The sequence below is a fragment of the Agelaius phoeniceus genome, chromosome 31, assembly GCF_051311805.1.
Source record: "Agelaius phoeniceus isolate bAgePho1 chromosome 31, bAgePho1.hap1, whole genome shotgun sequence".
NCBI classification, from domain to species: Eukaryota; Metazoa; Chordata; class Aves; order Passeriformes; family Icteridae; genus Agelaius; species Agelaius phoeniceus.
Window position 1 is genome coordinate 408,943 of NC_135295.1, and position 22,533 is coordinate 431,475.

Below are 22,533 nucleotides of genomic sequence, written 5' to 3' on the forward strand. Positions count from 1 at the left end.
GGATGGAGGGATGATCCATGGATTGGAGAAATGATCCATGGATGGAGGGATGATCCATGGGATGGAGAGATGATCCATGGATTGGAGAAATGATCCATGGATGGAGGGATGATCCATGGGATGGAGAGATGATCCATGGATTGGAGAGATGATCCATGGATGGAGAGATGATCCATGGGATGGAGAGATGATCCATGGATCGGAGAAATGATCCAAGGATGGAGAGATGATCCATGGATTGGAGAAATGATCCATGGATCGGAGAGATGATCCATGGATGGAGGGATGATCCATGGGATGGAGAGATGATCTATGGTGTGGAGAGATGATCCATGGATGGAGAGATGATCCATGGATTGGAGAAATGATCCAAGGATGGAGAGATGATCCATGGATGGAGAGATGATCCATGGATTGCAGCAATGATCCATGGATGGAGGGATGATCCATGGATGGAGAGATGATCCATGGATTGGGGAGATGATCCATGGATTGATGATCCATGGATTGGAGAGATGATCCATGGATTGCAGCAATGATCCATGGGATGGAGGGATGATCCATGGATTGGGGAGATGATCCATGGATTGATGATCCATGGATGGAGAGATGATCCATGGATTGCAGCAATGATCCATGGATTGGAGAAATGATCCATGGATTGCAGCAATGATCCATGGATTGGAGCAATGATCCATGGATGGATTGATGGTCCATGGTGTGGAGGAAGGACCTCAGGGATGTTTTTTACCGGTTCCTCCCCCGATTTCACCACCTTTCCTCAGCAACCGCCGCTTCCTCTCCTGAAAGGGGAAGGGAGGCGGCTCCGAGGGGCCGGGCAGGGCAGGATGGGCCCGAGAGGCTTTGGGGGGCTCTGCCTCGCCCTGCTCTGCTCCGGGGCCGGTGAGTGGGGCCGGGGGGCTCGGGGCGCGGGGCCGCAGCGAGGATGAGGAGGACGAGGAAGAGGAAGGGGCTGAAGGCAGCAGGTGCAGCTCAGGGAGGTCTCTGGAGGGCCTTTCCTGGGGGTTAAGCTCAGGTTTGGGCTGAGCCAGGCTTTGCTGAGCCCGGGTTGTGTTCCCAAGAGGGTTTTGGGGTCTTCTGAGCTGTCCCAGCTCCCCAGATCCATCCCAGCCCACCCCAGCAGAGACTCAGGAGAGGCTTTTGGACCGTTTTGGGTTGGTTTTGTTGGTTTTAATCTCGTCAGGGCCACAAATGGGACTTGGATGATCCTGGTGGGTCCTTCCACCTCACATCCCCCAATTCCATGCCCCAAACTGGGATATTTTGGGGTATTTTGGGGTATTTTATAATTCCTGCAGGTGGCAGAACCCCAAAACCTCCTGGGTTTCGGAACAGCCTCGGCTTAGCCCCAGCCCCCATTTTCCACTGTGAAAACGTGACAGATTTGGGGCTTTGGTTGTCGGGGGCGAGGTGTGAACCCCACAGGATGTGGGGCCGCTGCCCCGCTCGAGCTCAGCCCCCTTGGAGACTTGTGGGACCTCCTGAGCCAGAAAAACCCACCTGGATCATCCAACCCAGCCCCAAAATCCAAAAATCCCCAAAATCCCAAATCCCCAAATCCCCAAAAAATCCCAAAATCCTGCCCATTGTCTGGGAGTGTTTTCCACATCCTCCTGGAGGTTTTGGGGTTGGGATCATTCCCTGGGGAGCTGTTCCAGGGCCCAGAAACCTTCTGGGGGCAGAATTTCCGGGATCTCCATCCCGAATCCCACCTGGAACGTTCCCGGCTGCTCCTGGGGTCCCGTCCCCTCTCCCTCAGAATTCCTGGGATTTCCCTCCCTCTCCTCTTTCCCAAAATTTCCTTTTGGGGCCCCTCCTGACCTTTCACCCTCTGGTGCTGTCCCCAGACCCTGTCCCACGTCCCCTGAGGGGACATTGGGGTGGACATTCCCATTCCTGACCCCCGGATTTGGGGGAGAACGGGACAAATCCCAAATCCCACAAATCCCCAGCTCTCGGCTTCCAGGAAGAGGAGTCGGGGAACGGGAACGGCACCGAGGAGACCCCGGAGGGGACACGGGACCCCCTGGAGCCACCAGGACACCCCAGCACGGCCGCCGGGGACGGGGACACGGCGACAACGTGGCCGAGGGTCACCACGAGCCCTCCCGGGAGCCTCGGGGACCTGGCGGTGACACCGGCGGGGAACCAAAGCCGTGAGTTCCGGGGAAAGGGAGGATGTGGCTCTGTCCCCAGGGAGGTGGCATTGTCCCCAGGGAGGTGGCACTGTCCCCGTGGATGTGGCACTGTCCCCAGAGACATGGCATTGTCCCCAGGGAGGTGGCTCTGTCCCTGGGGATGTAGCATTGTCCCCAGGCACGTGGCACTGTTCCCAGAGACGTGGTACTGTCACCAGGGAGGTGGCATTGTCCCCAGGGGTTTGCCACCATTGTGGAGAGGTGGCATTGTCCCCGGGGAGGTGGCACTGTCCCCAGGGAGGTGACATTGCCCCCAAGGATGTGACATTGTCCCCAGGGGTTTGCCACCATTGTGGGGAGGTGGCATTGTCCCCAGGGACGTGGCACTGTTCCCAGAGACGTGGCACTGTCACCAGGGAGGTGGCACTGTCCCCAAGGATGTGACATTGTCCCCAGGGGTTTGTCACCATTGTGGTGAGGTGGCACTGTCCTCAGGGAGGTGGCACTGTCCCCAGGGTCGTGGCACTGTCCCCAGTGAGGTGGCACTGTCACCAGGGGTTTGTCACCATTGTGGAGAGGTGGCACTGTCCACAGGGATGTGGCATTGTCCCCAGGATTTGTCACCATCATGGGGAGATGGCACTGTCATTGTCATTGTCCCCAGGATCTGTCACCATCGTGGGGACGTGGCACTGTCGTTGTCATTGTCCCCAGGGATTTGTCACCATCATGGGGACGTGGCACTGTCATTGTCATTGTCATTGTCATTGTCCCCAGGGATTTGTCACCATCGTGGGCACATGGCACTGTCATTGTCATTGTCATTGTCACCAGGATTTGTCACCATCGTGGGGAGGTGACGCCACCCCTGGAGGACCTGTCCCTCTCCTGGGGGACGCGTCACCCTCTCAGGGGACCTGCCACCCTCCCGAGGGGACCCTGGAATGTCCCAGGCTGTGCCCCCCGGTCACCTCTGTCCCCACAGGAGCCTCCTCGGGCGTCTCAGCCCGGTACTGGTCCCCCGTCATCTTCGTGGTGCTGGCCCTGCTCGTGCTCTTTGTCACCTACCAGAGGACCAAGGACAAAGGTCAGACCCAAAACCCCAAAACCCCAAAACGCCCAGAGGCCAGCACCCCAAAATATCCAGAGGCCACCACCCCAAAATAATCAGAAATGCCCCCAAAGATCCAGAAGCCAAAACCTCAAAAGATCCAGAGGCCACAACCCCAAATCCTCCAGGGCCACAACCCCAAAACATCCAGAAGCCACAGCCCCAAAATATTCAGAAATGCCCCCAAAAGATCCAGAGGCCACAAGCCCCAAAATAATCGGAAATGCCCCCAAAAGATCCAGAAACCACAACCCCAAAATAATCAGAACTGCCCCAAAAAGATCCAGAAGCCACAACCCCAAAACCCCAAAATATCCAGAAGTCAAAACCCCAAAAGATCCAGAAACCACAACGCCAAAATTATCAGAACTGCCCCAAAAGATCCAGAAGTCAAAACCCCAAAACCCCAAAAGATCCAGAAGCCACAACCCCAAAATCTCAAAAGATCCAGAAGTCAAAATCTCAAAAGATCCAGAAATGACAACCCCAAAATAATCAGAACTGCCCCAAAAGATCCAGAGGCCACAAGCCCCAAAATGATCAGAAATGCCCCAAAAAGATCCAGAAGTCTCCACCCCAAAATCTCCAAAAGTGCCCCAAAATGTCCCTTTTTGGGGTGCAGCACCACCAGGGGGATCCTGATCCCAAAACCCTCCCATGGCCACAGTTCAGGGCTGGGGGCTCCCCCGTGCTCACATCCGGCTCCAAAATTCCCCAAATTCATCCCAAAATTCCCCAAATTCATCCCAAATTTCCCTTCTGACCTCAAATTTGCCTCTTTTGGGGTCAGCTCTGCCCTTTGCTCCTCCAGTTCACACAAATTTTTGGGGTTTTGGGGTTTTTTCCCCGCTCCAAACCCAAACTGAGGCTCGGCTGGTTTTGGGGTTTTCCAAAGGGGATTTGGGGTGGAAAATCCAAGTTTTGGGTCTGTTCTGGTCACAGGGATCCGGGACAGGGCCATGGGCGGCAGCGACTCCTCAGGTGAGCCCTGTGGGGCTGGGGTAACTGGGATAACTGGGGTAACTGGGATGTTTGGGTTTATTGGGGTATTTTATTTTATTGGGGTATTTTTATTTAATTGGGTGTTTGATTTTACTGGGGTATTTTCTTTTATATTTTATTTTGTTGGGATATTTTGTTGTATTGGGGTGGTTTTTTAATGGGTGTTTAATTTTATTGGGATATTTAATTTTTTCGGGGATTTTCAATTTTATTGGGATATTTTCTATTTTATTTTATTGGGATTTTTTTTTGTATTGGGGTGGTTTTTTAATGGGTGTTTAATTTTATTAGGATGTTTTATTTTTTTCTGGGAAATTCAATTATATTGGGATATTTTTTTCTGGGATATTCAATCTTATTGGGGTATTTAATTTTTTCGGGGATATTCAATCTTATTGGGATATTTTGATTTTACTGGGATACTTCCTATTTTATTTTATTGGGATTTTTTTTGTATTGGGGTGTTTTTTTTATTTTATTTTTTCTGGGATATTCAATCTTATTGGGATATTTAATTTTTTTCTGGGATATTCAATCTTATTGGGATATTTATTTTTTTTTCTGGGATATTCAATTTTATTGGGATATTTTGCTTTTACTGGGATACTTTCTATTTTATTTTATTGGGATTTTTTTTGTATTGGGGTGTTTTTTTAATTTTATTTTTTCTGGGATATTCAATCTTATTGGGATATTTAATTTTTTCTGGGATATTCAATTTTATTGGGATATTTTGCTTTTACTGGGATACTTTCTATTTTATTTTATTGGGATTTTTTTTGTATTGGAGTGTTTTTTATTGTTTTTTTTTCTGGGATATTCAATCTTATTGAGATATTTTGATTTTACAGGGATATTTTATTTTATATTTTATTTTATTGGGATTTTTTTTGTATTGGGGTGTTTTTTATTTTATTTTTTCTGGGATATTCAATCTTATTGGGATATTTAATTTTTTTCAGGGATATTCAATTTTATTGGGATATTTTGATTTTACTGGGATACTTTCTATTTTATTTTATTGGGATTTTTTTTTGTATTGGGGTGTTTTTTATTGTTTTTTTTCTGGGATATTCAATCTTATTGAGATATTTTGATTTTACAGGGATATTTTCTTTTATATTTTATTTTATTGGGATTTTTTTTGTATTGGGGTGTTTTTTTTATTTTATTTTTTCTGGGATAATCAATCTTATTGGGATATTTAATTTTTTTCTGGGATATTCAATCTTACTGAGATATTTTGATTTTACAGGGATATTTTCTTTTATATTTTATTTTATTGGGATATTTTGTTGTATTGGGGTGTTTTTTATTGTTTTTTTCTGGGATATTTAATTTTATTGGGATATTTTATTTTTTCTGGGATATTCAATCTTATTGGGATATTTTGATTTTACAGGGATATTTTCCTTTATAATTTATTTTATTGGGATATTTTGTTGTATTGGGGTGTTTTTTATTGTTTTTTTTTTTAATTTTATGGGGATATTTTATTTTTTCCGGGACATTCGATTTTATTGGGGTATTTTATTTTTTTCTGGGATGTTCAATCTTATTGGGATATTTGGTTATCCCATCCCTGGAAGTGCCCAATTCCACTTTGGGATGGTGGGAATGTCCCTTCCCATGGGATTGGGGTGATCCTAAAGCTCCTCCCACCCCAAACCACTCCAGAATTCCCAAATCCTGGCGATTCCCAGATCTCATCCCAACCCTTCCCCTGCAGATCTGGGGGCTCTGGTCCAGCCCCACGTCCACGACCCCATCCCAAAAATCCCGGAGCTCGCCGAGACCCCCTTGGACCAGCCAGACCCTCCCCAGCCCCCGGTACTGCAGGGAAAAAGGGGAAAATTCCTGGGAAAAAGGGAAAAATTCCTGGGAAAAAGGGAAAACTCCTGGGGAAAAAATGGAATTCCTGGGACAAAGGGAATTCCTGGGAAAAAGGGAAAATTCCTGGGGAAAAGGGAAAATTCCTGGGAAAAAATGGAATTCTTGGGATAAAGGGAAAATTCCTGGGAAAAAGGGACAATTCTTGGGAAAAAGGGAAAATTCCTGGGGAAAAAATGGAATTCTTGGGATAAAGGGAATTGCTGGGAAAAAGAGAATTTCTGGGAAAAAAGGGAGAATTCCTGGAAAAAAGGGAGAATTCCTGGGGAAAAGGGAAAATTCCTGGGAAAAAATTGAATTCCTGGGAAAAATGGACACTTCTTGGGCAGAAGAGAATTCCTGGGGAAATGGGAAAATTCCTGGGGAAATGGGATTTCCGGGGGAAATGGGAAAATTCCTGGGATAAAGGGAAAATTTCTGAGATAAAGGGACAATTCCCAGGTTAAAGGGAAAATTCCTGGGGAAAAGGGACAATTCCAGGAATAAAGGGAAAATTCCTGGGATAAAGGAAAAATTCCTGGGATAAAGGGACAATTCCTGGGATAAAGGGAAAATTCCTGGGATAACGGGAAAATTCCTGGGATAAAGGGACAATTCCCGGGATAAAGGGACGATTCCTGGGATAAAGGGACAATTCCTGGGATAAAGGGACAATTCCAGCCTCTCCCAATTCCCGGTTTTCTCCTCCCCAGCCGGACTCGCCCCCGGGCGGCTCCTGAGGGTCCCAGGGTGGCCCCAGGGGCTCCCGGGCCCCCCCCGGGGACACGAGGCCACCCCGAGGCCCCTCCGGCGTCCCCTGCACGAGGAACAGCACAAAAAGTGGGATTTTATCCCAAAAATCCTTGGAATTTCTCTGCTGGGACACGCAGCCCCCTCCGGTGTTTTCCTCCGCGTGTTTTGGGGCGGTTCTGGGGGATTTGGGGCTGGGATGAGCACAGGAGGGGCTGGACATTGACCCCAAACCCTCAGCCCCAAAATCCCAAGTTTTTGGCCCCATGGATCCCAAAATTTTGGCACCGTAGATTCCTAAAATTTAGTGGCAAACACCCCAAATCCCCGGCCTAATAAATCCCAAATCCTTGACCCCAGAGACCCCAAATCCTTGGCCCCACAACCCCCAAATTCTTTGCCCCATAAATCCCAAATCCTTGCCCTGTAGACCCCAAATCCTTCGCCCCACACACCCCAAATCCTCGACCCCACAAACCCCAAACTCTTGGCCCCACAGCCCCCGAGCTGAAATAAATAAAAAAAAAAAAAAAGTCAAAACAGATTTATTTTATTAAAAAAAAACAAAATTGTACAATTTTAGTTCCTCTATGAAAAAAAAAAATAAAACAAAACAAACAAAACAAAAAAAAAACAAAACCCAAAAAAACAACCAAACACCAACGGAAAAAAATTCCTACCACTGCCGGAATGCTCCGATCCACTGCAAAAATCCGGGAAAATCCAAGCTTTCTTTATATATTAAAAACCATTAATTTGACATTTTACAACTTTCTACACGCATGCACAGAAATCTCGGCTCTGCGGGAAAACAAAATCCAAACCCAACCCCGGAAATGGGACAAAAAAAAAAAGGGAATTTTGATCTCCCAAAATTCCCAAATGGAATTGTGAACTCCCCACCCCTCCCCAGGAAGATCCATCCCCTTTTTTCTTTTTCTTTTTTTCTTTTTTTTTTTTCAGGAAAACGCCCCAAAATGGGCTCCCAGTTCGAATTCCCCCCCAAAAAAATTCCCCCCCCAAAAATTCCCAAAAAAACCCCAGGAATTTCCTGGAATTGGGGTAGGGGATGGATCCCCCCATTTTGCTACTGGTGCTTACTGGGGAAGCCTCCCCTGTCTCCAAACTCCCCCTCTTTTAGTGCTTAGGACAAAATCGACCCCAAAACCCGACCCCAAAAACGCCTCCCTGGAATGAAACCCGGCCCCGCGAGGGTGGAGGTGGAACATGGAGCGGGGGAAGAAAAAAAAAAAAACCACAAAAAAAAAAATCGGGAATAAAATTCCAAATCCATCCGTGAGGTATTTGTGACCTTAAAAACCCAAACCAGGAGAAGGCAGGAAAAAAAGAGGTTTTTTTTTTTTTTTTTGCATCCCGATGGGAATTCTGCGGGATCACCGCATTTGAAGGATGCTCCTGAAGGACCTCGCTGACCCCTCAGGGTCCCGGATCCAGGATTGCTCCGGGAAGCCCCAGGGAGCTGCCGCTGGAATTTGGGATGCGGATCCCCTCGGGAGCAGCGAAACCCACCCAAAAAAAACCCTCCCAAAACCTCAATCCAACCTTCAGCTCCTCCAAAAAAAAAAAAAAACCCCAGATTTCCACTCGTTTTTCCTAAAAAAAAAAAAATTCAGCAGAGGCGAGGAGGGCGCTCCCAAAACCTGGGGGTGCAGCAGGGGGAGCTTTTCCATAGCAGCCACGGATTCCTGGAGATGATCCCAAAATTCCCTTGGGATCCCAAGCCCCGCCCCGGGGCCGGGCAGTGGTTTAAGGCCAGAGCCAGGACAGATGTCCAGGAGAACACGGGCAGGAGCAGGAGGTCTGCGGGACCCCGGAGCTGCTCCAGGACGCTGGTGAAGAAGGAAGCTGGGAATTCTTGGGATTAGCCCTTGAGTTACGGCTCCAAAGGATCCGGATTTCGGGAATGAGGAGGAGGAGGAGGAGGAAGGGGAGGAGGAGGAGGAGGAGGAGAAGGGGCTCAGCCACCTCAGGAAAGGACGAGTGGTCATGATCCCGGCAAGGCGCCGGAGCCGGGAGCGCCTTCCCCGGTTTTCCGCATCCCGGCGGCGCCGGAGGAGCCAAATTTGGAGCCTTGGAGCCGGAAGGATTTGGGAAAAAAAATCCCATCCCGGCCCATCACACCGAGGTCTCCGACTGCAGCCTCATGATGAACTTGTGCGACTTGGGGTCCACGAACTCCTCGGAGAGCTTGAAGAACGGGATCTTCTTGGTGGACACCACCAGGCTGAAGTCCTGGCGCTTGAGCACGAAGACCACGCCGTCCTTGAGGCCGTTGGTCACCGGCTCCTCGCTGACCAGCGTCCACTGCTTGGCCAGCCAGCGGTCCTTGTGGTACTGGATGGTGGGGCCGGCCGTCAGGTACCGCTCCAGGAAGGCCTTGGGGAAGGGGAGGGACACGGCGACGTCACCTCGGGGTGGCCCAGACCACCCAAACCAGGTTTGGGTTTGGGTTTTGGAAGGGGGGAGAACGGCCCCGTGGTGCTGCTTTGGGGGTTTTTGGGGGTTGTGCAGGTTGGGAAAGAGCTCCGAGGTCATTGAGTCGGAGCTGGGGCCAGTCCCCACCTTGTCCCCCAGAATTCCAGGAATTCCTTGGGGTGGCCACGCCAAACCTCCCCGAGCCCCTTCCAAGGCCTTTCCAGGAGGGATTTTCCCAAATTTCCCACCCTGACACAGCTCGAGGCCGTTCCCTCTTGTCCTGCCCCATTCCCTGGGATCAGACCCCAAATCCTCCCTGGCAGATCCCAAATCCCCCCCTGGATCCCCCTTTTCTCTGGGATCAGACCCCAAATCCGCCCTGGCAGATCCCAAATCCCCCCCTGGATCCCCCTTTTCTCTGGGATCAGACCCCAAATCCCCCCCTGGCAGATCCCAAATCCCCCCCTGGATCCCCCTTTTCTCTGGGATCAGACCCCAAATCCCCCCCTGGCAGATCCCAAATCCCACCCCTGGATCCCCCTTTTCTCTGGGATCAGACCCCAAATCCCCCCCTGGCAGATCCCAAATCCCCCCTGGATCCCCCTTTTCCCCAGGCTGAGCCCCCCCATCTCCCTCAGGATTCTCCATTCCCTTCTCCAGCTGCTCCAGCCCCATTCCCAGTTCCCCATGAGAAGACCCCAACCCCACCCCTCACTCCAACCCCTCATTTTCCCGACGGGACGATCCCAAACGGCACAACCCCACCCAAACCCCCGTCTGGGCACCTTGGGGGTCATGTCGTGGGTGATGCAGAACTCCAGGTGCTGCAGGATGCTCTCCATGGTGTGGTAGGGCTGCTGCTTGGTGGTCCTCAGGTACTTCTGCATGGCGCGGGCCATGGAGGCGAAGATGGCCTGGGCGGCCTCGCGCGGGTCCATGATCTCCCGCGGGTTCTTCTGCTCCTCCTCCTGCAGCCGCTTGATGTGGGTGAAGGCCTCCTCCACCGCCACCACCAGCCTGCGGGAGAGGCGGGGAACGCCGGGGGCTCAGGACGGGAAAACTCACGGATTTGGGATGGGAAACCCCGTGGATTTGGGACGGGAAACCCCGTGGATCTGGGATGGGAAAATCCCTTGGATTTGGGATTGAAAAACACCTTGGATTTGGGATTGAAAAACACCTTGGATTTGGGATGGGAAACCTTGTGGATTTGGGATGGGAAACCTCGTGGATCTGGGATGGGAAAATCCCTTGGATTTGGGATTGAAAAACACCTTGGATTTGGGATAGGAAATCTTGTGGATTTGGGATGGGAAAATCCCTTGGATTTGGGATGGAAATCCCGGGGATTTGGGATGGAAACTCCCTTGGATTTGGGACAGAAAACCTCTTGGATTTGGGATGGGAAACCTTATGGATTTGCGAGGGAAAAACTCATGGATTTGGGATGAGAAACCTCATGGATTTGGGACAGAAAAATCCCTTGGATTTGGGATGGAAAATCCCTTGGGTTTGGGATGGAAAACCTCGTGGATTTGGGATGGGAAACCTCTTGGATCTGGGATGGAAAACTGCTTGGATCTGGGATGGAAACTCCCTTGGATCTGGGGTGGAAAACCCCTTGGATTTGGGATGGAAAACTCCTTGGATCTGGGACGGAAAACCTCTTGGATCTGGGATGGAAAACCCCATGGACCCGGGATAGAAACTCCCTTGGATCTGGGCTGGAAATCCCTTGGATCCGGGATGGAAATCTTGGATCTGCTGGGCTTCACCCAAACGGACGAAGGAACCCAAGCTTCAACCAACTCGGCTGAAGATGCACCCACACGACCACCCTTGGGCTGATCTGGAGTCACCCCCTGGCAGCTCCCCATCCATGAAAAACCTGGAAGGGGCCCCCCACGGCATTCCCAAGGCCGGGAATCCAGGGTTTTTTTTCCGCACCTGGCGCGGCGTTTCCGCACCCGGCGCTCGTGCTCGGCCTCCTCGTAGTAGAACTCGTTGTGGCTGTTGTCGCGCCGCCGCGCCGCCGCCGCGATCACCGCCCGCGACTGCCCCGTGGAGTTGTTGGTGGAATTCTCTGTTGGTGGAGCCGTCCAGGCCAGGGGTGAGCTCGGGAAAAAAAGCACCCGGAGCTCCCCACCAAAAAAATTCCGGAGAAGGGAGGAAGCACCCGGAGCTGCCTCCAAAAAAATTCCGGAGAGGAAGGGAGGAAGCACCCGGAGATGCCTCCAAAAAAATTCTGGAGGGGAAGGGAGGAAGCACCCGGAGCTGCCTCCAAAAAAAATCCCTGAGAGGAAGGGAATGCTGATCCCCTCCATCCCCCTCATTTGCAGGAAAATGCCCCAAAATGGGCTCCCAGTTCAAATTTCCCAAAAAATTCCCTCCAAAATTCCCCAAAAAAACCCAGGAATTTCCTGGAATTTTGGGTAGGGGGTGGATCCCCCCCATTTTGCTACTGGTGCTTGCTGGGGAAGCCTCAGAGCTCCCTCCAAAAAACTCCGGAGAGGAAGGGAGGAAGCACCCAGAGCTTCCCTCCAAAAAATTCCAGAGAGGAAGGGAGGAAGCACCCAGAGCTTCCCTCCAAAAAATTCCAGAGAGGAAGGCGAGGATGGGGATGGAGGAACGGGAGGAGAAGGAGAGGGGGAAGCCACGGGGCAAGGGGGAATGGAATCTCACCCTCGCCGAGGGAATAGACCTTAAAGCCGGACATTTTCTTGGAGAGGACGGATTTGGGAAGGTTGAGGAGGGCGGGGTTGTAGACCGGGAAGTCGTGGTAGTAATTCTCCAGGATCCACACGGCCGCTCGCTGGATGCTGCGGGGGCAAACACCGGGAACGTGTGAGGGGGACACACGCCGGGGGACAGCAGGGGCTGGGAGGGAATTCCCGGGGAAAAAATGTGGCTGCGCCATCCCTGGAAGTGTCCAAGGCTGGGTTGGAGCCACCTGGGATGGTGGGAGGTGTCCCTGCCCGTGGATCTGTAAGGGACTTCCAACCAAATCCATTCCATGATTCCATCAGTTCCCAGAGAAAAGAGCTCCAGGATCACCGAGTCCAAGCTCCCACTGGGTCATCCCGAGGAATCTCCAGGAATTCCTTGGACACCTCCAGGGGTGGCCACTCCCTGAGCCCCTTCCAAGGCCTGGCCGCCCTTTCCAGGAGGGATTTTCCCAAATTTCCAGCCCTGGCACGGCTCGAGGCTGTCCCCTCTTGTCCTGACCTTGTTAGAGGACCCAGTCTCAAGCTACATCAGGGAAGGCATAGGTTGGATATTTCTTTCAGTGAAAAATATTAAGATTTTTCACCGAAAGAATAATAAAATACTGGAATGCTCTTCCCAGGGAGGTGGCGGAATCACCATCTCCAGATGTGTTTAAAAAAAGACTGGACATGGCACTGGGTGCTGTAGTCTGGGTGTTAGGGCACAGATTGGACTCGATGGTCTTAGAGGGCTCTTCCAACCTCATCATTCCGTGATTCTGTGATTCTGTGACCCCATTCCCTGCAATCAGACCCCAAACCCCCCTTGAAGGAACCCAAAATCTCCCTTTCCTCCAGGCTCATCCCCTCCATCCCCCTCAGAACATCACCCCCTCACCCCCTTTCCCACCCCAAAAAAAAACCCCATTCCCACCACGAGAACATCCACCCACGAGAACGTCCACCCACGAGAACGTCCACCCACGAGAACATCCACCCACGAGAACATCCACCCACGAGAACATCCACCCACGAGAACATCCACCCACGAGAACATCCACCCACGAGAACATCCACCTATGAGAACATCCACCCACGAGAACATCCACCCACGAGAAGATCCACCCACGAGAACATCCACCCACGAGAACATCCACCCACGAGAACATCCACCCACGAGAACATCCACCCACGAGAACATCCACCTATGAGAACATCCACCCACGAGAACATCCACCTATGAGAACATCCACCCACGCCACCGCCGGAGCCGTCCCCACCTGAGGTGGCCGACGTTGTAGAAGCGGCTGGCGCCGTCGGCCGAGCGCACGGCCTTGAGCGTGAACTGGGGCTGGAGCTGCCGCAGCTCCAGCAGCACCACGGCCAGGTAGTGCACGAAGAGCAGGGCGTCCACCAGGGACACGGCGAACTGCACCACGCCGCGGTAGTTGCGGTCCCGCGAGTCCAGGATCCGCACGCCGTAGAAGAGCCAGTAGGACACGACCAGCAGGAACACCAGCACCATGAGCAGCGCGCGGAAGACGAAGACGCGCGGGAAGAAGGCTTTGGGGCGGCGGAAGAACAAGGCCCAGCTGCCCAGCAGGAGGATGAGGAGTTTGAAGGCCACCGAGATGAAGAGCCCCTCGCAGGGCGTCCCGCAGGGCTCCAGCTCCTCCCGCCACAGCAGCTGCGGGAGGAGGAGGAAGGCCAAGGGCGTGAGGAAGGCCAGGAGCGCCAGGGCCGCGCCCAGGGCCACGCCCAGGTGGCGGGAGCAGTCCAGGTGGGCGCTGTCCTCCATGTCCTTGGTGATGCGCGTGAGGTCATCGTGGGAGATGCTGTGCTCCGACGTCCCCGTCACCACCGTGGTGGTCTCGCCCCAGTTGTCGTCCTGGGGAGGGGACAGGGGACATTTCGAGGGGTGGCTCCGTGTCCCACCTGTCCCACCTCACCTCCAGGGCCTCCCACTGACCACCCAGGTGTCACCCTGAGCAGGGGACATTCCGAGGGGTCCCATCAGCCCATCAAACCAAGAGTGTCCCCATTGTCACCCTGGGGAGGGGACAAGGGACATTCCGAGGGGTGGCTCCGTGTCCCATCAGCCCATCAAACCAAGAGTGTCCCCATTGTCACCCTGGGGAGGGGACAGGGGACATTCCGAGGGGTGGCTCTGTGTCCCACCTGTCCCACCTCACCTCCAGGGCCTCCCACCCACCACCCAGGTGTCACCCTGAGCAGGGGACGTTTCGAGGGGTGGCTCCGTGTCCCACCTGTCCCAGGTGGCCACCTCACCTGCAGGACCTCCCATCCTTTGCACCTCCAAGCCAAGAGTGTCCCCATTGTCACCCTGGGGAGGGGACAGGGGACATTCCAAGGGGTCCTACCTGTCCCAGGTGGGCACCTCACCTGCAGGGCCTCCCACCCAGGTGTCACCCTGAGCAGGGGACATCCCGAGGGGTGGCTCCGTGTCCCACCTGTCCCTCCTCACCTCCAGGGCCTCCCACCCACCACAGCTCCAGGAAATGTCACCCTGGGGAGGTGACAGGGGACACTCCAAGGGGCGGTTCCCAAATCCCCTCAATCCCAGAGGAGCATTCCCTGTTTTCCAAAGCCCCATCCCACCTCCACGCCGGGAGCGCTGCCCGGAGCCATCGCCCTCCTCAGGGTGGAGGAAGCTCAGCCTGGGCCTGGGACAGCGGCCGGGAATTCCGCTGGGAATTCTCCCTCCGGGAAAGCTCCGGCTCCGGCGGGAGCAGCTTTGGGACCGGGAAGCTCCCGGATTTCCTGGCCAACCCTTCCCGGCTGCCAGGGCCAGCAGGAACACGCCCGGCACGCCCCCGCAGCGCTGCCCGCGCCGGGAAGGCTGGGAATGCTTGGGAATGCTTGGGAATGCTTGGGAATTGTTGGGAATGGCTCCGGACAGGCCCTTCCCCGCTCCAGAACCCCCTCTCCCAGCCGGAGAAAAGCCAAAAACCCTGGATTCCTTCCCAGCTGGATTCCTTCCCCCACCCCGTCCGGGTGTCTTTCCCTCATCCTGGTTTTGGGCACTCGGACATTCCTGGAATTTGGGGTGGTTTTTTTGTTTTGTTTTCCGTGTTGGAATTTTCCCCACAAATTTTTTTGCCAGAAAACTGGGAAGTTCTCCCCCCTGTTTTTCCACGGATCCCTGGAAAATTCCATCCCAGTTCCAGCCCGGAGCGCCCTGGGATGGTGGGAGGCGTCCCTGCCCGTGGGATGATCCCCGTCCAAGCAATTCCAGCGCTCCATGGATTTCACTCCAAGGGGCAAAGAGGAGCCCAGGGTGCTCCAGGGCAGCTCGGGGAGCCCCATTCCCAGGAAAAGCCTCCATTCCCAGGAAAAGCCCCCATTCCCAGGAAAAGCCCCATTCCCAGGAAAAGCCCGCATTCCCAGGAAAAGCCCCCATTCCCAGGAAAAGCCCGCATTCCCAGGAAAAGCCCCATTCCCAGGAAAAGCCCCCATTCCTGGGAAAAGCCCTGATTCCCAGGAAAAGCCCCCATTCCCAGGAAAAGCCCCCATTCCCAGGAAAAGCCCCCATTCCCAGGCGGCTCCAGGAGCCCCATTCCCAGGAAAAGCCGCCGCAGAGGGAACATGAAAAGCGCCGGAGCCGCCGGCGTGGGCGGACTGGGAGAGGATGAAAGGCCGGGATCGGGCTGGAGAAATTCCAGAATTTGGGAACGAGGGGCACCAGGGGCGGGGCAGCCTCCCCTGTCCCACCCGGGGCGGGAATTTGGGGCAAACCCTCCAGGTTTGGGTTCGCTGGGATCGGATCCCGGGGGCGTTTTCCAGCCCTGGCGCCGCCGGAGCCGCGTCTCCTTTCCATTTTCTCATTTTCTCGTTCTCCCCGGGACCGGCCCGACCGGCCGGACCGCTCGGCCGGGAAATTCCGCCGGGAAAAATTCCGCCGGGGGGGGGGAAGAAGCTCCCGGGATCCCAAGGATTGCAGCCCTTTCCCCTCTGTGCTCACCCTCTCGTCCCCCCGCGTGGATTCGTTGTCCAGCAGAGGCTCCCCCGGCGCTTGGATCGTCACCGATTTGTCCCCGCGCGTCCCATCCCGGCTCTTGGAGCGGTGCCGCTCCCGCCGATCCCTGGGGAAAGCAGGGGGAAAATGGGGAAAAATGGGGGGAAAAAAGGGGGGAAATGGGGGGAAAAAACCCCAGGAAAAATGGGGGGAAAATGGGGGAAAAAACCCAGGAAAAATGGGGAAAAAGGTGGGAAAAATGGGGGAAAAAAAGCAGGAACAATGGGGGAAAAAGCAGGAAAAATGATGAAAAAAGTTGGGAAAACGGGGAAAAAAGTGGTGAAAGTGGGGAAAAAAGTGGTAAAAATGGGGGGAAAAGAGTTGGGAAAATGGGGAAAAAAGTTGGGAAAAGTGGGGGAAAAAAGTGGGAAAAGCAGGGGAATAAAGGGGGGAAAAATGGGATAAAAAGTGGGAAAAATGGGGAAAAAAGCGGGGAAATGGGGGGAAAAGTTGGGAAAATGGGGAAAAAAGCAGGAATAATGGGGAAAAAAGTGGGAAAAGTGTGATTGGGACACCCACTGTGATGGGGACACCCACTGTGATGGGGACACCCAGCAAAGGTGGGGACGGGGGATGCGGGGTCCCTCACCTGTGCTTGCGGGAGCTGCGGGAATGGCCGGATTTGTAGGAATACCCGGAATACTGGGACTCGTTGTCCATGGCGTCGGAGCGCCGGGGCTTGTGCCGCTCCAGGATTTGGGATTTGGGTTTTCCCGGGAGGGCGGCCAGGGCCTCCTTCAGCGGGGGCTTCTTCAGGCCCAGGGGCACCTTCAGGAAGTCGACCGTGACCTTGAGGGGCTCAATTTTGTCACCTTGGGGTGGCCTCGCTCAGGAGAAAAGGACGCGCCCACCTGAGGGGGGGGACACACGGGCAGCGTCACTGGGGCTGGCCCAGCACGGCCCAGTACGGCCCAGCACGGCCCAGCACGGCCCAATACGGCCCAGTACGGCCCAGTACGGCCCAGTACGGCCTAGCACGGCCCAGTATGGCCCAGTACGGCCCAGTACGGCCCAGCACGGCCCAGTACGGCCCAGCACGGCCCAGCACGGCCCAGTATGGCCCAGCACGGCCCAGCACGGCCCAGTATGGCCCAGCACGGCCCAGTACGGCCCAGTATGGCCCAGTATGGCCCAGCATGGCCCAGTACAGCCCAGTAGGGCCCAGCACAGCCCAGTACGGCCCAGCACAGCCCAGAATGGCCCAGCACGGCCCAGCACGGCCCAGTACGGCCCAGCACGGCCCAGCATGGCCCAGTATGGCCCAGCACGGCCCAGTATGGCCCAGCACGGCCCAGTATGGCCCAGAGCCCCTCCTGTCCCTGCATCCCTTTCCCAGGTGGGAAACGGGGCTGGGAAAGGGAATTTGGGATGGGCAGGAAAAGGGAATTCGGGATGGGCAGGAAAAGGGAATTCGGGATGAGCAGGGAAAGGGAATTTGGGATGAGCAGGGAAAGGGGATTTGGGATGGGCAGGAAAAGGGGATTTGGGATGAGCAGGGAAAGGGAATTTGAGGTCAGCAGGGAAAGGGGATTTGGGATCTGGGGCTGTGTCCCCCCCTTGGGAATCTGGGAATGTGGGATTCCGTTGGGATGATCCTGCCAAGTCCCGCTGCCTTTTCCCAGGGTTTTGGGGGAATCTGGACGCCCCAGTCCCGCAGTCTGGGAGGCCCCAGCTGCCCCTGGGAGCCATCCCAGCCTCCCAGGTTTCCATGGAAATCCCATTCCCACCGAATCCACCCCAAAAAACCCTCGGGCCCCTTTTCCAAGGCCCCGGGAAAGGGGGAGAAGGGGTCAGGGAGGCGCAAAGGGGGAAGGGGGGAATTCCTTTGTCCGGAATTCCGGATGATCCCACACGGATCTCCATGGAAACCGAGGCCTTTCCCGCTGCCGCCGTCGCCCGGGAGACGGGAACGGGGCCGGGAGACGCTGGGGGTCCCAGTATGGCCCAGTAAGAGATGGATCCTGTCCCAGTAAGGGCTGGATCCTGTCCCAGTTTGTCCCAGTGACCCCACTAAGAGCCGTGTACTGGGGGTCCAGTAGCCCCAGTAAGAGATGGATGCTGGAGGCCCCAGTACGTCCCAGTCCCCTCAGTAATGGGGTGGATCCTGTCCCAGTATATCCCAGTAACCCCAGTAAGGGTTGGATCCCGGGCTCCCAGTCTCCCCAGTAATGCCAGTAAGGGCTAGATCCTGTTCCAGTATCCCCAATAATGGGTTGATCCTGTCCCAGTATGTCCCAGTCCCCCCAGTAAGGGCTGGATCCTGTCCCAGTGACCCCAGTAAGGGCTGGATCCTGTCCCAGTGACCCCAGTAAGGGCTGGATCCTGTCCCAGTCCCCACAGTAGTGGCTGGATCCCATCCCAGTATCCCCAGTAATGCCTGGATCCCGAGCTCCCAGTCCCCCCAGTAAGGGCCGGCTCCCATCCCAGTATCCCCAGTATGTCCCAGTCCCCCTAGTATCCCCAGTATCCCCAGTATGGGCCGGCTCCCATCCCAGTATCCCCAGTCCCCCCAGTATCCCCGGGCTCACTCACCGGGCGGCTCCGGCGGCGGCGGCTCCGTCCCGGCGCTCACCGAGGCCTTTGGAGCGTCCGGAGCCTCCGGAGGGGCCGGCATCGAACACGGGCCGGGCATGGGGGGCTGCTCACGGCACGGGGGGGCCGCCCTGGAGCTGCGGGAGCCGAGCAACGGCAGTTCGGGACCAATCCCCAAATTCCCGAATTCCCGAATTCCCGAATTCCTGAATTCCCGAATCCCGCCAATTCCCAAATCCCCAATTCCCAATCCCGCCAATTCCCCAACCCCGCCAATTTCCAATCCCGCCAATTCCCACGTCCCACCAATTCCCAATTCCCCAATTCCCAATCCCGCCAATTTCCAATCCCACCAATTTTCAAATGCCGCCAATTCCCAATCCTGCCAATTCCCGGATCCCGCTGCTCAGGGATTCCTTGGGAGCACCACAGAAAAGCGATTGCACACCCCACCCCGGGCATCCCAAAATTTTTGGGAATTGTCCTCCTGGATGATCAGCCGGGATAGGTTTGGGGTTTTCCAGGAATCCCTGGGTTTTCCTGAAATCCCGGTGTCTGCGGCTGAAATGAACTTGGGGTTTTCAAGGAATCCTGGGGTTTTCCAGAATTCCTGGGGTTTTCCACAATTCCCAGGGTTTTCCACAATTCCTGGGGTTTCCCATGAATCCCGGGATTTTCCAGGTGTTCCGAGGTCTCTTGGCCCCAGCCTGTGGATTCAGCCGAAATAAATTCAGGATTTTCCAGGAATCCATGAATTTGACAGGTGCCGTCCCCGTCCCAAAGGGAATTCAGGAATTCCAGCAGGAATCCGGGATCCTGGAGCTCCTCATCCTCTCGTTCCAGCAGTGAAAAAAAAAAGAGGGATTTTTCTTGGAATCTTTTCCAGCAGAGCTGGTTCCACAGCCCCGGAAAGGCCGGGAATGGGTTCCCGGGCTCTGGGAGACGCCGGGAGCCAGAGCCGGATGCAAAAGAGGAGGAGGAGGAGGAAAATTCCCATTTTTTAATCCTGGGATGATCAAAGCTCCCAAAAAACCCCCCCAGGGCCGGAGAGGCTTCGCCATTCCCGACGTCTTCAAGCCCAGGCTGGAATTTTTCTGGGGATGGGGCTCGGGATCAAAGCCCTGAGCCTCAAATCCAACGTTTGGGATTCAAATGCTCCCCAAAAGAGCGAAAATAATTAAACATAAAAAAAAAAATAGATCCAAGTGTTTCCAGATGAAAAAGCTTCTTCCCAACAGCTCCAGAGGGAGAATTCCAAGAGGGAAATCGGCTCCTTCCTGATCCAGGGTTCTGGGAAAGCTGGGAATGAGTTTTCCTGGGAAAAAATCCCACTTGGAGAGGGAGAATCCGGCGGATGAAGGGTCCGGGATTCCCATCCTGGAGGAACCGGGGAGGGTTGGGAATGGGGTGGGAGTCCCAGAAAATCCCGGGATTGTCCAGGCTGGGAAAGATCTCCGAGGTCACCGAGTCCGAGCTGGGATGGATCAAACGCGAATTCCAGGGATTCCCTGCAGGGATGGGGATCCAGCCCTCCCTGAGCCCCCTCCGGTGCTTCCCAACCCTTTTCCCATGGAAAAACCATCCCAAATTTCCAGCCCTGGCACAGCCCGAGGCCGTTCCCTCTTGTCCTGCCCCATTCCCTGGGATCAGCACCTGGGGAACCAAATCCCGCACCTGGAGGATCCTGGAGTCCCAAATTCCCAGCAAAAAATTTCCAGGATTCCGGAATTCCCGCCCCACAGCCCTAAATCCCTCCATCCCAAATTCCCGGGGAATTGCTCAGGAATTCCCTGGAGAAATCCCAAATCCCATCTTCTCGTCCCTTCCAGCAATCCCAAATCCGCTTCCGGGTGGCTCCATGGGATTTGGGAAGGACCATCCCAGAAATCCACGTCCTCGCTTGGAATTCCAACGTTTTCTTCAGGAAAAACCCCGAAATCCCAAAATTGCTGTCCCCAAAGGACACCGGGATCTCCCAGGACTGGGGGTTTGGATCCATGAGAATTCTCCTCCAGCAGCTCCCGATCCTTGGGGATCCCCCCAATCCATTTTCCACGTCCCGGATCCCGGAAAAGCGGCGCAGGGACGGGATCCAGCGGGATCCGGGAGCGCTGGGACGTTCCCATCACATCCAGGGATCCTGCAGGGCTGAACCTCCTGGGGTTTGGCCGGAATTCCCAGCTGGGAATTCCCAAATCCCTTCCCAGGCCTCGACAATAAATCCATAAAACCTCGGGGAACTCATCCCAAATCCCGAATTAAGCCGGATCCGCCACCTCGGGGCTGCTCCCTCCGGCCCCATTGTCTGCCGGGAGCCGGGGAAAAACAAGGAATTCCTTCCTCCCGTGGGATCGCTCCAGGGATCACTGGGATGTCCCCGACCCCTCTGGAACACGCGGGGAGGGGACACGGGGGGACCTCGAGCCCGCAGCGGCCGCCCCCAGGTCCCCGCCGCCTGTTAATTGTTAATTGTTCATTAATTAAACCGTCCGAGCTTCACAAAGCGCCTGGAAAATCCTCGGGATCCCGTCTGGGTCCCAGCCCCATCCTCGAATTCCCGTGATGGAGAAGATTTGAATTATCCCGAAATCTCCTTTTTTTGTTGTTGTTGTTTTTGATTTCTTTTTTTGTTGTTTTGCTGCGTTTTCACCTCCGCCCGCGGGGGGAAGAAGATCCCAAGGGAAAAAAAACCAAAACCATCCCAGGCCGGGATCCCCAGGAACCGGCTCGGGATCCCCAGGAACCGGCTCGGGATCCAGGAACCGGCTCGGGATCTCCAGGAACCGGCTCGGGATTCGGGAACCGGCTCGGGATCCCCAGGAACCGGCTCGGGATCCAGGAACCGGCTCGGGATCCCCAGGAACCGGCTCGGGATCCGGCCGGGGCTGTCGCGGAGCCGGAGGGCACCGGGCACGCCCGGCACAGGAAGCCCCGAGCACCGGGCAGGGCGTGGGGACACCGGGGGGACACCGGGGGGACACCGGGGGACAGCAGCGACAGCGAGGGACGCGGAGGACAGGGAGGGACACCGGGGGACGGGGGGGGACACAGGGGGCAGCGGGGACATGGGGGGGACACGAGGGACAGGGGGGACACGGGGGACACCGGGCCCAGGGACCCCCGGGACGGCCCCGCCCGGGCACCGGGGAGGGCATGGGGACAGCGGGGACAGCGGTGGGGACACCCCAGGGACACCCGCAGGTGACGGGGGGGACACCGGGGACACGGCGCAGGTGACGGGGACACCGGGGACACCCTGGGGACACCCTGGGGACACCGGGGACACCCTGGGGACACCGGGGACACCGGGGACACCCTGGGGACGCCCCGCAGGTGCCCCCGGGATGGGCACAAAGCGCTCCGAGGCCGCCGTGCCACCCCGGGGCACATTCGGGGGGTGCCGGGGGTGGCACCGCGCCCCGAGGAGGCTCCGGCAGAGCCCCGAGCGCGTCCCCGCGCGGCTCCCGGGGGGTCCCATCGCCCCCTCCCCAGCCGGGACCCCCGCGCCGCGCTCGGGGCTCCCGCAGCCGCCGCCGCCGCCAGCGCAGGAAAAGCCGCGGCTGGCGGGGCCCTTCCCGCAGGGAGCGCGGCCCCGGCCCGGCCCCGCTCCCCGCCCAGCCCCGGGGCCGCGGCCGCTGCCCGCGATCCCCCCGGGAGCGGCCCGAGCCCCCCCGCGCCCCCCACTCACCATCGCCCCGCACCTTTGTGCGCGTCCCCCCCGCACCCGAACCCCGGCGGCGGCGGCGGCGGCGGCGGAGGAGGAGGAGGAGGAGGAAGAGGAGGAGGAGGCGGAGGAAAGCCCCGCTCCCCCCGGCGCCCCCGCTCCCGCCCCATTGTCTGCGCTGCGCGCTCCCGGCGCCGCCTCGGGGCCATTGTCTGGGGCGGGGGGACACCCGCGCACCCCCCCCGATATTGGGGACCCCTCCCCGAACA

General features: G+C 55.8%; 2 protein-coding genes across 3 annotated transcripts; one reads left to right on the forward strand and one right to left on the reverse strand.

Moving 5' to 3' along the window:
* Nucleotides 1-847: 847 nt before the first annotated feature.
* LOC143696245 (uncharacterized) lies at nucleotides 848-7,390 on the forward strand. Its single transcript, XM_077192089.1, has 6 exons — nucleotides 848-986; nucleotides 1,974-2,177; nucleotides 3,145-3,246; nucleotides 4,213-4,251; nucleotides 6,002-6,102; nucleotides 6,855-7,390. Exons 1-6 carry the CDS (start codon nucleotides 947-949, stop codon nucleotides 6,879-6,881), a joined length of 513 nt encoding a protein of 170 aa, XP_077048204.1. The 5' UTR covers nucleotides 848-946; the 3' UTR covers nucleotides 6,882-7,390.
* Nucleotides 7,391-7,488: 98 nt separating this feature from the next.
* Nucleotides 7,489-22,388, reverse strand: VANGL2 (VANGL planar cell polarity protein 2). 2 transcript variants are annotated; one of them, XM_054653227.2, is made up of 9 exons: nucleotides 22,289-22,388; nucleotides 18,601-18,737; nucleotides 16,658-16,919; nucleotides 16,015-16,135; nucleotides 13,313-13,920; nucleotides 12,010-12,146; nucleotides 11,275-11,410; nucleotides 10,113-10,344; nucleotides 7,489-9,288 (listed from the first exon to the last, which is right to left on the reverse strand). In XM_054653227.2, the coding sequence occupies exons 3-9, from the start codon at nucleotides 16,726-16,728 to the stop codon at nucleotides 9,028-9,030; spliced, it is 1,566 nt and encodes a 521-aa protein (XP_054509202.1). In that variant the 5' UTR covers nucleotides 16,729-16,919; nucleotides 18,601-18,737; nucleotides 22,289-22,388; the 3' UTR covers nucleotides 7,489-9,027. The 2 variants fall into 2 exon arrangements, with proteins under 2 accessions (XP_054509202.1, XP_077048218.1); XM_077192103.1 differs by having other exon boundaries at nucleotides 22,302-22,356.
* Between the last annotated feature and the right edge of the window lie 145 nt (nucleotides 22,389-22,533).